The following is an 18181-nucleotide window of genomic DNA, read 5'->3' as shown; positions in this document are numbered from 1 at the left end:
AGGAACTGAAAACACAGATAGAGGGCTAGCAGGCTAACTGTTAATGAGGGGGCCTCAGGAAATTACCCCAGCTGGCATTGATGCGCCCACACAGCCATCCCAGAAGAGAAATCTCCGCCCTTGTAAAAGAATGTCCTGTACTCCCAAACTGCTTATCTCCTGTCTTACAAATGCAAATTAAGTAAGAATTGCCCTTGTAAAAACTGGCGTCACAAAAGACAGACCACTACGATCTGGCACCACAGACAAGAAAGAGCATACGTGACCCAAGGGGTATAAAGATAGGCCTAGCAGCACTCTGAGTGCATTCCCACCAACTACCTGCTGGTCAGGTCAGATGATTGCCTCCTGAGGTCCGCAACTGCGGACGCCCAACTTTGTATTCGTCTTTCCATGGAATTGAGTGACCGATCCTGGCTTGGCTACGCTGGTATCGAGAGATGCAAGGAGGGTAAGATATACCCATATTAAGGAGGGTAAGATGTACCCATATTAAGGTCTCCTCTTGGTGTGCACAGTGAAAGAATTAGAGGTCTATAGATAGATGCTGTTGCATTAAGACTTCGTGGTATTGAATTGTAATGTAACCTGTTAACACTTGTACTCTGCTAGCATATAAGAAGTAGACAACAGCCTTTTGTAACCGCACGTTTATAACTGTAGCTTAATCAAGTTGTAACTAGTTAAGATCTAAGCCTGACTGCTGTTACTCTTTGTCACTGCAACACAGCCGGCACAATCAAAAGAACATTAACAGCTTGGTTACCACAGCCTGACCATAGGTGAGAGTGCTAGGAGCTCCCTGCTCTAGCAGTAAAAGACTCGGGCGTTTAGGACCCTGGGGCATCCGTCAGTCTGGCCCAGACCGCCCGCTGCGAAGGAGCCCTGCGTTCTGGCAGTTAAAGACTCAGATGGTAACAAGGGCATAGTTGGTACCTCACTGCACATTACCCGGCCACCGGCTAACAGTGCCCCAACCCCAAGGCACCCACAGAGCCAGCACCTATGATCCTGTACACAATTCTTGATGCTTCCACACTCCTAGCTATGTGAAATGCCACTAAATTACTGTCATCATCAAACACCCACTTTTCTTGTTCTTAGCTACAAAATACATCTCCGAAAAACTGATTTAGGATCACAGTAGGGTTTATTAGCTTTCATGCATTTCTCTGAGTGTAATTCTACCTGCAACATTTGAGATTATGCAGCTGTGTAGGTCGAGAGAAGCAGATTAAAATATTTTTGCTTAAAAATTAATATACACATTATAAATATTATGCTTACCTCCTAAATTCATTCCAGCTTGTAAACATTTCTGTAATCGGCAAGCTGGGCAGTTCTTCCTTCGAATCTTATCAATAATACAGTCATTTCTTCCTGCACATAGGTAGTTGTGCTGCCCTGGATGAAGCAAAAACAAAAACCAGAATGTTATTTGGATACTGCATATATAAATATTTCCCATTCTTTCTGCAGTCATTTTGAATTTCCCGTTCATGCACAGAACTCGCATCCCATTCTCAATCTGCCTGGCTGACCTTTCAGAGAATCTCCCTCATGCTTCCAAAACAAACAGAAACCACCACCCTACAATCCCAGCTACGGGAAGGAGGCCCTTCAGTTTAAATGAGGAGGTGAATACTTGCATCACTCAGATGGGTTTTGTTTTTATCCGGTGAACAGAATTACATTCCTTATTTAAAAACAGGTCTCAGACACACTGGAGCAGTAGTTTTTGAGAGTTGCTATAATTGCATCATCACTATCTGTCATGTGAGTACCATAAGTACACAGCTCTGCCCAAAAATAAAGTCCTTGCCCCAAAATGTTTACAATCTATATTTGAAACAGATAACATAGGGCAAATGTAACATGAACTATCAAAACAGAGCCCAACCTTAAGTAGTTCAGAGTGTGTTTCTTTTCATCAGTTATATAGTATGTGGTTGGTAATTTCCGAAAGCTTTGCAAATAAAGGTCTGATTCACCAATACATTACTCCAATTTGATGCAGTTATGAAACAAGGCCAAAGCATGAATTTCAATGAAGAGAGGGCAGATATTTAGTTCACAATGAATAAAAGAAAGGAAGTACAGTAGAAGCTTGATTATCCGGCACCCCTGGGAAACAGGGGCTGCTGGACAATCAAATTTTCCAGTTAGTTGATGGGGCTGCTGACTCTGGAGAAGTGGGGCGGCCCCGCTCCCGAAGGCCAGAAGCCCGTGACAGCCAGCCCTGATCAGGATGCTGGCCTTGCTTTGGTAGCCCTGGCTGGGGGGATCTGCCACTTGGTAGTTGGCCTGGCAGGGCAGCTGGCCCTGGGACTGCCACTCTGAGTGCCGGTTAATAGAATGTGTCAATTATCCGAGTGCTGGATAATGCATCTTTTACTGCATAAGCAACGGAAGTAAGCATGAAGATGAGGGTGTGGGAAGGACATTCAGTTTTGAAGCTTGGGAGGACTGCAGATAGTAGGGAAATAAGAGCAGAATTGCAGTTGGGGGCGGTATCATTAAAAAAAATAAATAAACCTAAGATGCTTAAATATGACGTGGAAAGGAAGAGGACAGTGGCAATATGTTAGCGGAACATGGTCAATGTGATAGAAAGGAATTTTGCACCATCTTATGCAGATGAGGATAGAAGGGATGTGATGCAATGTTGAGGACTTCAGAAGAGGTTGTGTATGCAACAGTTCTGGTGACAGACATCCTATACATACAGAAAGAGATTTTGTAGTAGACCTAGGAGAGCTCAGAGAAAATGGTAGAGAAAGAAGTGACAGGATTTTCCAAAACCACGAATTCAGAAGAATAGGCAAAAGTCACATCCACAACTGAAATTGTCAGTTTGTGCAATAGACACAATAAGGGCTTGTCTACACTACCACCATCCTTCAAAGGATGGATGGTAATCAGGGTGTTGGGAGTTTACTAATAAAGTGCTGCCATGCACAGGCTTCACTTCTTTAAGCAAAATCCCCCCCGTGGCAACTTCTAAGTTTTAAATTTTGAAGTACCGGCACACATCTAGCCGCAGCATACCCGCGAAGTGCCAGGGCAACTTCGAAGTCCCCTTACTCCTCAAAATTAGCAGCTAGCTCTTCATGGCCCAGAAAATGCTAGTGAGGCATGGATGTAAATTTCTGGCATACGGTCACATGATTCGGAGTCCAGAAGAAGCTCTTCCAGATTCCAAAACAACGTGCAGAAGCATAGCACCCGGGGAACTGCCTGGAAGGAAATCCTCCTTCCAGATGCCCATTCTTCCTCAGAATTTTATTCACTGAAAATTTTCAGGAAGAAGGGACTCTGAATCATGTGACCGCATGCTAATGAGGTGCTGGAAATTTACATCCATGCCTCGTTAGCATTTTCTGGGCCACTCATTTCCATGCCACTTTCGAAACAAGTGGCATGTGTGAAAACGACCTAGTAGATTGTGATGAAAGGATATGGAACCACTCAGGCAGATTCTGGAGGAGCAGTCAGAGAAGTAGGAAGAAAACTAAAACACAAGAGAAGTGACTGTAGCACTGAAACAACTGACTGTGGCAAAAGAAATGGTTAGATCAAGGAACCCATTACTGAACACAAGGAAGAGCTCTATATTGGTGTCCGTAGGGCACCTGAAGTGAAATGGAGTAAGCAGGAACTGGATTGCAGATTTCAAGAAGCTTGGAGATAAAAGAAAGCAGGGACATAGGGAGCTTCTATAACTATTTAAGGATGTACAGCCACAAGAGAATTTCTTCCAAAACAGGAAGCATAAAGTAGGTTAAAATGCCAAGGGAGGCGCTGATGAAAAGTGTCAGGATGCGTGCTACAAGGCAGAATAACATCCTGAGGAGACTCAAGGCAAACATGAGCATAAAATTCAACAGGGCATTCTGAACTAGCACTCAGGAGAACTGGGTTCTATTCCTGGCTATTCTACTGACCTGCTGTCTGACCTTTGCAAGAATTCTGTGACTGTTTTCTTTCAGACCCTGTGTCTGTCACTTGGAATGTAAACACAGGCAATTTTTACATTTGTTCAGCACCTAGCACAGCACGGACACAGTCTCACATGGGGCTGCTAGATGCTGCTGTAAGACAAGAAATAAATCATAATACAATGATGATTTCAAAACTTAAAGTCCTATAAGTATGTAATCTGGAGGTTTAATAAAAATTCTGATATCTCCTGCACAGCTCTGACAAAAAGACTGGAACTTTGGGGTAGTCTATTTATGAATATATGTCAAAGGAAGAAAATAAAGCAAGCCAGATACTATTGTGAACCTGACTTGAACAATTATCTGATGTTGAAATGAGCCTACTAAAAAAAACCCAAGAAGTAAAATCATAATGGGAAAGTCTTAAAAGGAAAATCTGCTTCAAATATAATATATAAAGAGCAACCTATATAACATAGATATCACAATGAAGGCCTTTTAGGTGACCACCAAGAGAGAAACACTGTATGAAGTATTATTAATATATTTTCAGTCCACTGATATAAGTACATCTTCTAAAAATATTACAGAATGGTACTGTAAATCAGAATGAAAGTCTAAAAATAAAGCGAAAAGTGTGAAAGTAATGCTGAATATTAAAAGGGCGTCATTAAAACACTGAAATTTTGACATAATTTTGAAGAATTAGTATATTCTGTGGGAAATGTGTATCTGATTTTTCAATACTGCAGCTTCACAGTGTCTTGCACAATGTCCTTTGTACAACATGGTGCACTGCAATACCATTTTTAGGCTTTCACAGGCGGGTGCAGTCTATTAATATGACAAGTCAGCTCTGATGCTGCAAAACGAACCCCTCTGCAGATTTCCCCTGAAGGCAGTTTGTGCTATGAAACTGTACACCTGTTAAGTCAACATTTTTCATTACGGCTTTCAAAACTGATGAGCTTAGTAAAAGGAGGTTAACATTTATGTACTTCAAGATAATTACATAGGACATATTTTGTATACGTTGTGGAAACGTGTATTTGATTTAAATCCTTGCCTCACTGTGCCCTTCATAAAAGACACATTCCTTCCATACGTGAATAGTTTCATGAGTCAGATTTAGGATACTTTGGTTAGACTGTAATTACTACATGCATATTTTGCTGCTAAATGTTTCTTGAAAGTACAATTCAATAAAGACATATCAATTTTGAAATAACATGTCCTTGAAAATTTCAAGAAATATATGATGCAAACAGCTTTTATTATAAATTGCACAGATATATCCATTGACAGATTAATAAATTCTAAATTCTATAGGCCAATTTATTTGGATAAAATCTAGAACTATTATAAAACAGTTTACCTGCAGATATTCTTTTGAGTTGCCACTGAAGCAGAAATTACACAAAAAAAAAAGAAAAAGAAAAAGAAAAAAAGAAAAAGAAAAACTCTCTACATCAACTCCCTATACATAATACAATTATATAATACAAAAGAAAAATACTTTGCTATAAAATTAGTACAGTATAAAGATAGTATCTGGTCCCCAGAATGGAAATATTAATTTAATTGTTTATTTTTACATAATTAGAAGAACAGTGTTTAGATATATTTGTAATTAAAACTGTGGATTTCTTAAACAACCCTAACACGGTCATGCAAACCAACAAAAGCAAAGCAATTCAAAATCGTAATTTCTTACATTTATACAGCACTACCTTTTCACTTGTCTCCAAAAAGCTTTACAATTCACACACATAAGTTACTGTACGCCACACCTCACTGCCTTCTTCCCTTTAATTTCAATGAGAATTAGGTGAGGAGGTGCTTTTGAAAAATCCTACCAGCTCTTTACCTGCATCCTTAGATGCCTAAATGTCTTTGAAAATCTCATTCTTTCTACCATCTTTCTTTCTCTATTTCCTGATTTTCCAAACTGCCCTTCACATTTTCTGTCCCAGCCTCTTCACTCCAGCTACTCTTCCTGTCCTACACTCACTTCCTCTCCAATTTCTGGCCTCTGACACACAAAGAGGCAACTTGTCCTTTCACTGATGTGCCACCAAGGATGCTCTGAGTGCTGAGAAAGGTCAACTGAGATGCAATGCTTATTCAAGCAGTGGTGCTTTGAAGTACTCTGTTTCACATATTGTAGGCTTTGTTTTATTTATTTATTTTTTGAAATTGTGATGACAGGCAAGAGAGAGGGTGAAAGAAAAATTGGGGAGAGAGAAGTAGGCACAGCTTCTCACCTGGCACAGATGACTCTTTCGGAAAGATGTGAAGGAAGAAAAGCTAGTGGCTGTTTCGATTTAAAGGCAGTTGGGAGAAACTCCAGAAGTGACAAGGAAGACACTGACAGGATGGCAGCACAGCCTGGGGAAAGCAGAGGTCAATAACACAATAGGTTTACTGGGTCAGGTAGGTGGGGGAACAAAATATGAAAGACTCTGAATATAAAGACAAGAATCTGAATCAGATATGGAAGCGAAGACAGCGCCAGTGGAGTACCTCCGAGAGGGTACTGATGTAGTGGTATTAATAAGCCAAGACGGTGATTTTAGGCATTCTGAATAGTCTAGAGGAGACCAAGACTGCAGCACTGAAGGCCAGAAGAGAGAGGCTGCAGTAACCAACATGTGAAATCATGAGTACAGTCCTGTAGATATCTGCTTTATAGGTGCAGATATCCACATCCACACACAACTTCTGCAGAACACATGTGGATACAGATCAAAATTTTCTATTTGCTATCTGCAGCTATCTAACAGACCATTTTTGTGGATCACAGATTTGATTGGATGCAAATTTGTATCCCCCAGAGAGCTCTAAGTGCGAGATTTTGGCTGAGTAAATAGAGAGGAAAGGAAAGAATGGAGAAAAGTAGCAAGATTTAGAAACAAACTCAACATCTGCAGTAAGCGAGAGGCCAGAGGCAATGGCAGCACCCAGATTACAGAACTGAGTAACAAGTGTTGGGTATGGTGCTGCTGTTTAAATGATGGAGAAAATGGGGAAAGTGGGGCTTGGAGGCAGTGAATCAAAAGCTCAAATTAAGATGACAGAGAGGACATCTATAAAGAGATGTCAGGAACACAGACAAAGGCACTACAGTGGATGAAGGGAGACATTAGTGAGGGATATTTGTGACACACTTCAGCAGAAAAAGGCTGGCTAGCGTTGGGCCTGCAGATAATACCTGAAGACAGGGAGCAGAGGAAAAGAAGGGAACCAAGGAGTGAGCCTGCAAAGGACAGACACAAAAAGGTAGAAGAGGATGACTCACTAGAGGAGCCATTAAAGGAATGACCAGGAGAGGTCTAAGCAGAACAACAACATGACAAACAGAAAAGACAATAAGGAAATCATGTCAAAGAGTGGTCCATAGTTAGCAAAACCTGCAAAGAAATCAAAGAGGATAATGATGTAAAACAGGCACTGAGATTTGACAAGAAAGGTAATTCAGTGGAGCACAAAGTGGAAGTCAAAAGGGAAAGAGTCAAAAATGATATCGGAAGAACGGAACTACAGACAAGGAGAGGAGAGAGCATGAGTCTGAAAATGGAGTAGAAAAGAGATTAGATGATACACAGTTTCAAGGTGAGATACAGTCTGGGCTCTGGGGTGTGAGCAATTCCCAGCCAAGGGGAGTCGCAGGGACAGCACTTCGGGCAGGGCAGATAGAGAACTCTCTGCTGTCCCTATGCGCAGGACGCAGTTTACTCAGCCAACGGTGTGTTGGAAAGTAAGAGAGAAGGAATCAAATTCTTATTTCTCACGTAATTCAGTAGGGATAAGAGGAACTTTTAACAAATGCAGTTACTGAATTTATGCATAAGTAATCCTTGTTCTACTTAAAATAGTTAAGACAAAACGCCTGAAAAGTTAACTGCTCAGTATAAAAGATAAATAGGTACCACAAGGCTAGCAATGAAAAAGAATTTGACAAAGTTGTCACGTTAAGAGTATAGCCAGAATCACTTTGTTTCTAGTTTTCAAGTTTAGAAAATCTGAGATGTACTATTCATGTAAAATAAGCATTGTAATACTTCAAGTGTGATGGGGGAGTTCCCGGAGTTTTCTGGTATTTTATGACACAAAACTGAACAGATATCCCCATGCCCTGCAATTTGTTCTCTCCTACTTTCCTATTACATGTCTTTAAAGAAACAAAATCCAACACCAACAGTAAAGTCAATTACTACTGATCCAACGAGTTACAACCCAATTAAAACTCTTGGAAGCTGAACACCCTGGAAATGGTGGCGTATTCTCTGCTTTAAAACCTAGCAAAGTGACTAACCCTGCAAAGTGGTATTCAAGAACTTCAACAGGGCTCCCTACAAGTGCAGGGAACTTCCCACATGCCTCAGTGGGCAGGGTCAAGGCCCATATGCTTTTTACAAATTATAATTGAGAAAAGGCAGAATTTTCTGATTATTAAAGTTGGTAGCATTTTTCATGCTCTCCTTCTCCTTCTGTACCATTACATTATTTTTTCAAAGTCTGAGAAAGGACACACAAGGAGTGTAATTATTTTCCTGGCTTTATGCTGTCTGTAGTCTCAATGGAAATTTCTATAATATTCAAGGAATGTTCAATTTAGCTTAAACTGACTGGAAAAGGAAACTGCCAGTTTTTGCTTTGTCTAGCTCACTAGACAAAAAGTCCTTCCTCTGTTAAAGTTGTACGCTTCATTGGAAGATCTCTCAGACAAATATAGAATAAGTTCTAGAACTGCATCAGCTCTAACTTCTATACCAACAGTGTGGAACCTTATCTGGACCAGTAACAGAGATGAAGTGATCAAGAAGTCTATGCTGGGGCTAGGAATGTGATGAAAGAGGGGTAGCAAGAAAATGACTTCTCTCTGGTTGTGTCTACACTAGTCCCCTTCTTTGAAGGGGACACGGTAATCAGCCTGAGCGGAGAATATTAATAAAGTGCTGCAATGAATATGCAGCACTTCATTAGGCCGATTCTCCCTGTGGCAACTTCAAAGATGCAAACTTCAAAGTGCTGACATGCCATGCAGCCATGGGCACTTCGAAGTACCTGTGCAACTTTGAAGTACCTTTATTCCCGAGGGCACTCTGTAGCAGTGCAGATACTTCGAAGTGCCTACGGCTACACAGCATGCCGGCACTTCGAAGTTTGCAACTTCAAAGTTGCCACAGGGTGAGCTAAGCTAATGAAGTGCTGCATATTCATTACAGCACTTCATTAGTATTCTCCACTCAGGCTAATTACCATGCCTCCTTTGAAGAAGGGGGCTAGTGTAGACACAGCCTCTGTGTTCTGACTCCCCACAGCACAAAAGAATGGATGAGAAAAGTGCACTTCCAACAACAATCAGAAACTGCATTTGGGGCCCAAGAAAGAGAAGAGACACCCCTCCCCCCAATACTTTTAAATCTCACTCCACCGGCACAGGGAAAAGCAATCTTTGTATAGTCCATCACTTCCTTCCTTCACAGTTGGAATACCTTAATTTCAGCCACAGACTGTTTTATTAATGGTGGGCAAAACTGACTTCTCTCACCACAAACCAAAATGAGCAGACGTTCTGGTTGAAACTAATCAACGGATATGAGGAAAAGGGGAATGCAGTTGGTTTCCAAAGCCCAAATGTTGCATGACTGCAAAGTATCCCTTCTACAGCCTCTATTCCAGTTCAGGCTTCTGCTACTTATTCTCCCTCTGGGTGTGTTTAGCCACTGGATCTGTAGAGGAACTAATAGCTTGTTCTCAATCACTGCAAACAACCCCAACTCCCAAGTGAGCAGCTTCATGGTACAGATTGAGTTATGAAAGCCAACCCTGACTCTGGCAGGCATACCTGAGGCTTAAGTGGCATAAGTGGCTTTCAGAATATCTCCATAGAAAACAAACTTCATCCACTGAAAAGTGCTTTGTACCATGTGACATTGCTTCATTCTCCTCTCAATCACACCCGTTGTAACACCACTGATATAAGGGAGAGAAGTGAATCAGACTCCCAGTGGCCTGAGCTCAGTGTGATATAGTTCTATATTAAGCTCCACCCACTCCCATTAATTAGCATTTTTAACTAAATAGAGTGAAGCAGCTTTCACCATCTCCTTTTGTGCTTTAGCCTCTCAGTTTTGCACAGATTTCCACATGAATTCTGAAACTAGCTACAGTACAATTTATCCCACTGAATGGAACAAAATGAAATGTATAGCATGCTGGGAAAAAAAATCAGTGAAAACAGGAAGAGGGGAGATCACTTACTTCCAGAATATCTGGTTCACAGGCAAAACTGTCCTTAATAAGGACTCTCCCCACTGCCCACCTGCTCCCCCAATTTCCACTAGCATAATCACACTGAAGGAGTTTTCCTCCTGCCGTAAGAAATCATACCATCTCTTCACTTCAGCCTCACATTTGTGATCAGCAAGTGACAAGGAGTGTAATTTTATCACTGACTGCTCTGAAACCTCCACATACATTGTGAAATCAATGTTATTACTGTAACCCTCTCAATTTCTTTATTTGGTAAAGTATGCCACTCTGAATCTTTTCCCCGTCTATCACACGAATTATTATACAAATAAAAATGTTGCTAAAGGTATGATAATTTGCCACATGGGTTATCAAAGGACATGTTTAACAAAAGTTATATCACACTTTCCAGAAAGGAACAAACTGCATATATCTAACCGATCTTCATTTCATGATACTTGGCACTCAGATCAAGTATAACATTTTCAGTCTCCTCTAAATATTTTTGTTTGTTTAGAAAATTCACTATTCTTATGGCATTAAAAACATAAAACACACGCCATTTAAATCTGAATTGCATTTTCATTGTACCGTTAAAGAATTTTTTTAAGCAGCTGACAACTGCCCAGCAACAGCAGCCTATGTTTGCCGTCACTATTTTAGGCTACATCACATGTCAATTACATAACCTTGTTTTACTGCTCTTGAACTGGTTAGAACAACCTGGGAAACAGTTAGGGCAGTCCCTCTGAATTCTGTAATCCAAAGTCAATTGCATGCACAATACCTCCACCCCCATTCTCAAGCACAATACTGAAGCTACAGTAAGTCACCCTCTTTCCATAACTAGTTACTTATTATTAGAGCTTACCGAAACATTTGATAATTAACTTCCTCAGTTCTGTTTAAACCAGTCCAGTCTGACCATAATAAACAAGGATCCCAGATGCTGATATTTATGAGTGTTGCAGGCTTACAATGCTCATAAGTGCCACAAGAAAAAATACCTCACAGATTTAATATACTACATACACATTGCCCCCTCCTTTCAGAAAGAGGATAGTGAGCATTTTTTCCCTCTAATATTCAGACTAATTCTGGAGTCATAATATGGCTCTATATTCTTTATCAGTCAAGAGGTCTGGTTGTCTGTGTGGCCATATCATATCCAGATCAACATGGCTGCTGATGCCGTAGGAGCCTGTGTTTCATATTTGCTCAAAAACAGTAGTGAGGCCAGTCTATGCTGTGAAATGGAGTGGGGTTTGGGTAACAGTACCCAAGCCAGAGAAAATCTTAATTTTTCTTTTCACATAATCTAATATAAACCCAGGGAGATATGTATATTTTATATATAAATAAATACATAAATAAATAAAATATAAAGCAAATTTATTTACTATATTCAGCTTTACATTTCTCCACTTCCTTTTTTGTCTAGTATCTAATGTTACTTCTATTGCATGGAGGCTTCTTTCAGCTCTTTTCACTATTTATATTTCCTGAGACTAATCAGTCTAAGTCCACTGCCCTGAGCTACCTCCTAGCTAACGTTTAAATGAGCGGGATCCTGTATTTCCAAAGTTAGAGGCGGGAGGGGGCATGATGGTGGTGATTATAGAAAGCTTTGCCAATGGTCCTCACTGGCTCTATGGCCGCCTTTCAGGGTCAACCTTCTGTTTTGCCTTTACCTGAGCATCTGAACTCCTTTTAACTCACTTCTCCAAGCTGGAGCATGCACAGCAGGGCTGGAGGGGCAATGCTGTTTGGGGTCAGTATTTTCTTTTAACTGCTTGGGGCCCAGCGAGGAGTTGCATACCCCATGATACAAGGGCTCAGAGAGGGAGCACAATAAATTCACAATGGCAGCAATAATTTACAATACAGTCAATAAAGGCTTCGGCAACCATATTCAAACCTGATAAGTAGTAAACATTTCTTTAAATGCTAGGAGGTAATTCATTAATGACAATCTGAAACTTTTAAAAAATCTCTTGAGATTCAGAACAAGGAACTGCTGACTACCTAACTTTCAACCCTCAAATACTTAAATGTAACCTGCAGAAAGTTTTTTTTTTTTATGACGGGGGCTCATGCTTATCTTTTACTCCTTCTGGAAGAGTAAACGTCTGACCTTTTTAAAAATTTAATCTCAGCAATGTCAATTCTGGTTTAGTCATTTGACTTGTGTGGGGGGGCAGGGAGAAGAGGAGAGCAATCTGAAGATATCAGACACAAATTTGAACAAAATTCCATGGCACACTTAACATTCAGCTTAAAGAATACTTTACTTATTGTATTATTCACTCATATTTTAATTAGTAAAATCCTCAATTAAAATGAATCTTAAGCTGCTGCAGAAATTTCAGTCTTGCTCCTTTGGAGAGTCACAGAACCTCTTACCAAATGGTACAGTTTGCTGTGGGGTTCACAGAACGCTGATTATAGTCATCCTTCAGCTACCTCTGACATTGAACATGGCAGCCATCATGCACAAGCAGCACAAGCTATTCTTCTGTTTGCTTATTTGCTTCTTTGATTTCAGAAGAGTAAGTTATTCTTAACTTGCACCTTTAAGTTAAACTACAGCTACATGAAGTCAAACTCTCAAGTGGTATAAATCAGTAGAGCTACTTTGACCTTGCCAGTGACATCTGGTGAGGATATGGCCTACCCTGAGGATAATTCCTACTTACATCAGAATTTGGGAATTCTTACTATACCAGGAGACAAGAAGCCGTGCAGATGTGCTGCTTTCCCAAGTCAGACCAAAGACGGAGAACTCTGCTCCTTCCTGCAATTCACCCTCTAATCCCCTTTACTTTACCCCAATCTCAGCTCTTTGGGAACTTCTGGATTTTTTGTTGTCCAACAGTCATCAGGACCATAGTGCCACAACTTATATAAGCATCAGAGTTTCACCTAATATAGACCTAAGGAGAAGAGTGCCAACTACTCAGTCATCAACACCACTTCCAGTCTCTGTGAATCTTTTCTGAAGGACACATATTATCCAAGTACTAACAAAATCCACATTCTTGCTTAGTTTACAAGAACTCACATAACTACAGCTTAATGCAGAATGCACGGTAGGCCAGATGTTTGTGCTGAAGTTTTCAGAGGTGTATATAGAGGAAGAAACAAAGGAGAGGATGTATATATATTTCTTGTTTTTGTTTTGGGGTACGCTTAGTTACACACACTTCCCACAGCTGGGCAGAGTGATTCTGCCAAATGGTCCAGACTCATCCAGAAATTGTGTGTGGTGGGCACTAGGTGTGCTCATTAGTTGTTTGAAGCTACCTGGGTGATTTCCCATCTGGGCAAGCAGCCTGTCAGGACATACCCAGGGCCACTATCAGGATGCAACCAATGAGAACTCCAGGCAAGACAGGGAAAACTTTATAAAGAGTAAGAATGGGAAGCAAACCTAAACACTCAGCAGAGTGGGACAACAGACGGATGGGACAGGTCTCCTGTAAGTATTCTGTTCCAGGATGTTGCTAGTTTTGATCCCTTCACTCCACTGAAGCAGAGGAAAACTTAGAACTTGCCGCTGGTAGGGCAAATTGCAGTTTGAGGTTTCAAAGACTTGGAGGGAGTTTGAGAATGTGGCACTTCCTCATTTCTCAATGTTAGGGAGCTGGCATTCCCTGCAGATGGTTTGAACACTACTCAGCAGAGCCTGAGTCAGTCGTGCCCTGCAGGAATGTATATAGTTATAGTTTCATTGAACTTGTGATAACAACAAGGCAGGGGAAACCTGCCCAAAAGGTTTATCTTTAAGAAGTAATAGACAATATTTATAATTTTACATGTGTTACAAGTAAAGTGTTTTGCATTTCTATCTGTCTGTACATATAGATTTAAAAAGTATTTATCCTTTAGAGTCTACGCCACTTTCTTGTTTTCTAAGTGATAGTTCTGTATAATCCCCCCCCACCCCCTCTCTCTCTGAATGAAAGTCCTGAAAAGACTAATTTTTGGTCTATAACCTAGCAGAGATGTAAGCTGAGGTACAGGAAAGGGGAAAGAAATAGGTATACTTAACAATAGCACATTGCAAGGATTGGTAACTAAAATAGCGAGAAGAGCCATTTTTTCCAATTAGGTAAAAAACTCAGTAATTCAAGAGCCGCAAGGCATGTGAATATGAGACAGTCCTTAATAAATAATGTAACCCTTTTTGTAACCCTTATTATAAGAAGAGCACTCACACAATGATTTGTAATTCCATACATGTCTACTGCAGGATGTTCACAAACTTTTTACGTATTATATTTCCTCACGCTTTACATGTGTGTTTGTACCACTGTCTTCCTGACTTTTACTCTCAAATCTCTCTCTCTCTCTCTCTCTCTCAAGGATAGTAGGGGGAGTTATCCAATGTTTCAAGATCACATATCATTTGCTATTCAGATACTAGTTGTTCATTTTTGGGTTTTTAGAGGCTCACTGTTTAACAAAAATGATCAGGAGGGTTTTTCTTTTCTCTCCTCTTTAACTGCAATTATAGCATCAGGAGCCACAAAGAAGTCTTTAAAGAGCTGCATGCAGCTCTTGAGCCACAGATTGCAGACCCGTGCCATAGTGCTTTTCCCACTCAGCTACTGAGAGCGCCATAATTTTTGAATTGTCTGTATTCCGGGTGTTTATAGTCTCAACTAGCATTGTGTTAAAGAAGATTTTTCACTGAACTTCATGTTAATGTCTCACACAGATAATAATAATAATAATAATAATAATAATAATAATAAAAAGGAAAACAAATAGAAAGAAAAACCAACCGGCACAATTAAGTGACCAGGTTCAGAGTGATTAAAATTGAGTTACAGTACTGAGATGTACATGTCCCATGTGCAATTTTCAAATAACTATAAACTCATTGTTCCCTAAATAGATTGCTTCAGTCATGTTAAAGTAATTTGTTCTCATTCAGCATTATAAGCTTCTCTCAAGGGTCACTCATGAGCAATTTTACTCACATATGAAAGGCATTATAGAATTCATCCCTAAGTTGTTGCCAAGTATTAAGTTTTAAAACTAAACAGCTTTTAAGTCAAAATAACCATTTTAAATTTTCTTAATGTGTTTAAAACACATTTCCTTGCTGACAATTCAAATGCCACAAAAAGTCCTACACACACACACACACGCACGCACACCCCGCCACAAAAGTCCTACACATGTATGTAATAATAAATATGAAACATTTTAGCCCAAATTATAACAGTTTAACAAAGCACTGGAAAGCAGGGACTTGGAACAGAAGTGCCCTCTCAAAGCATATCTTAAGCATTACCATGGAATAAAAAGATTTATTTGGTTTTTCTTCCAGAAATCATGGCATCTAATTCAAAATAACTTTTTTCCTAATTTGTTTTGCCGAGTTAAACTAAATGATCAATTTCAGTAAAGCACTGTTGCTTATAGACAGCATTCAAGATGGAGCCAAAGAGAATATATGATTTGAAGAAACGGATCTCCACCCCAAATATACAAATTTATGAAAATATTTTTCAACGTATTGCCTCAAAGAGGAACATGGGCGATTATTATACTCTCATTTGATTTTCACTTTTAAAAGCTCAGTGGTAGCTAAGCAGACAGTATGAAAATGGGTTCTTGCAAGAATTAAGGTAGAAAGAATTCAAAGTCATATGTATTGACATGTGATGGCCTAACAGGAGAGCATGACTAGTTTGAAAATACTCTGGTTTAATTTTAATAAAATAGCAATTCCCTAATTAAAAGCATATATACATTAAACACAATCTAAGCCTTATCATATATTTACTTACAATCAGATCTAGACTTACAATTGTGAGTAGTCCCATGAAGCAAATGAAATACCCAAACATTTTGCCAGGTAGGGAGTATTTGGAGAATTCTTCCAGTCAAAGCCTTTTGGTTTTGCAGTTTTACCAAGCAATCTAAATCCATTCTCAGGTTATGTCTACACTAGAGGGCTCTGTCAACAAAACCAGCATTCTGTTGACAAAAACCCAGGGAGCGTCCAGATTCCCAAGGTGTTCTGTAGACAGTAAATTGACAGAACACAGCACTTTTGTCATCAGCTTTATTCTGCTCCCTCTGAGGCAGTATGCCTCTTTTGACAGAGATCTGTCACAAGAAAGCTGGTCTGGATGTTCTGTGGGGCGCTCTGTCCCAGGACACCCGGCAGCCCTGTCTGCTGTTCTTCCAGTTAGCTGTTTCATTGAGAGAGCAGCAGGACAGTTCGGCCACTCTGTCACCAAAGCAGATCACACTTGCAATCCACTTGGCAATTTAGCTGCGACCTGTCAACAGAAGTTTTGTTGGAAGATAACTTCCAACAAAACCTTCCATCGACAAATTACTGTAATCTGGACATAGCCTCAGATATTACAGATGATCGGCTATGCTGTTGGTATCTATGCAACTTTTGACAGCTATTAAAAAGAATGAGGATTAAAGGCAGGATTCCATTAACATCCAACTTACTTTATAAATAAGATGAGGCAAAAAATTGGACCATCTGTCCTCCCCTCCCCCCGCCAAAACACAAAGAATTTTTAAAAAGTTGCAAATAAAACCACTGTAAATGGTATACTCCTGACTCATAATTTTTAAAATGAATGGACAATTAGTCCCTGTACTTCCTCTGACATACTGGGAGTACCTATGTAGTATGGCTTAGTGTTGCTGTTTTTATAAGCAGCTCTGAAACAGTCGAGAGCTGTATTAATCGCTACCCTGAAAGGTACATTTAAGTCTGAAAACACAGAAAGATGAGATCAAACAAACTGAAATGCTGATGAACTTTATATATTAAAAGGTTTTTCCACTTTGGTAAGTGGATTATAAATGAAACACAGAACCGTGTTTCATATAAACTTATTAGTACAATCCCATTGATTTGCCATTTTGAAACAGTGTTATGAGTCTATAATTGGCATTTAGCCAAAACTAACATGCAAAAATAATTAAAAAATTATGTGGAAGTAATTTCTGTTATGTTTTAAATACTGAGAGTGACTTAGTTATCATAATAATTCAGTTGCAGAAAATTAAATGAATGCAAGAGAAGTAAACTTTTTAAAACACAAATGAAAAAATAAAGGTGTGTAAAAAACTCAGCTTGAGCCTGATTCCTCCTGCCACTACAGCCCTTTCATGTGTAGCAGGCTAGTGTGACGAGCTTCCAGGGCAGGCATGAAGGCACTCATGGGAATACTGTATTCCGGGAAACTACTAGGCCCAGATCTAGTGCTGGCGTCATCAGCTCTGCAGCTGCCTAAGATGGAAGATGTGTCGCAGGGTGTCAGCAGCAGAGTGGGTGTGTGAGTTTGGGCAAACCAGAGGCAGGCTGCTGTGAACAGATCAGGAGCAAGAGAGGATGTGTCAAAACCAGACCTACCCTGCAGTTCTGCAAGACTGTAAAGCCTCATGGGCCACTGAATCAGGAGCACAATTTAGGGAAGCCTTCAGTGCTTTTTTTAGCTTCTGTCAGGGGCAACACTGGCCCCCACAGCACCTGAAAACTACCCCTCTGATGTTATGGTACCGGCACAGAGATGAATGTGCCCTTTGCTCAGTCATTTATGCCTGTACAAAGTGGAGGAACAAAACTCTCCAAGGTAAAATTAGTGGCACTATATTTATACCCATTTTGCACAGGTTTAGAAAGATTACAGAAGGTAAAAGGAGACTCAGGCCATGAAGTCTAAAAATCCACTTTGTAGAATAAACAGAATTTGCTGGCAATGTCCCTGCAATGTTTAACCTCCTACCTGGCATAACACAATCTTACTAGTCCTCCGCCTGGCGGTACTTCAATGACCAAGGCTGTTGGACAACAGATGTGTCCTCAATTGTATTAAGGAACTGACTGTTCAGTTCAACACACAGTTTTAAGGGGAGGGTGGGGGTGGAGATTAAAGAGGCAACAAAGAGCATTCTGAGGTGCACTGAGACAGGAAGTCAGGTTTATTCATTCACTG

The 18181-nt window shown here is 40.1% G+C and overlaps 1 protein-coding gene across 3 annotated transcripts in view; it reads right to left on the bottom strand.

Moving 5' to 3' along the window:
- NR3C2 (nuclear receptor subfamily 3 group C member 2) overlaps nt 1–18181 on the bottom strand; it is a 313415-nt gene that overhangs the window by 86490 nt on the left and 208744 nt on the right. For all 3 annotated transcript variants that reach the window (XM_074993201.1, XM_074993199.1, XM_074993200.1), the window contains exon 4: nt 1288–1404. In XM_074993201.1, coding sequence (XP_074849302.1) covers nt 1288–1404 — 117 coding nt within the window. The remainder of the gene's footprint in view (nt 1–1287; nt 1405–18181) is intronic.

This window comes from Carettochelys insculpta, chromosome 4, assembly GCF_033958435.1.
Source record: "Carettochelys insculpta isolate YL-2023 chromosome 4, ASM3395843v1, whole genome shotgun sequence".
Lineage (NCBI taxonomy): Eukaryota > Metazoa > Chordata > Testudines > Carettochelyidae > Carettochelys > Carettochelys insculpta.
The sequence above is the reverse complement of the archived record's forward strand: the minus strand, read 5'-3'. Positions and strand labels throughout refer to the sequence as shown.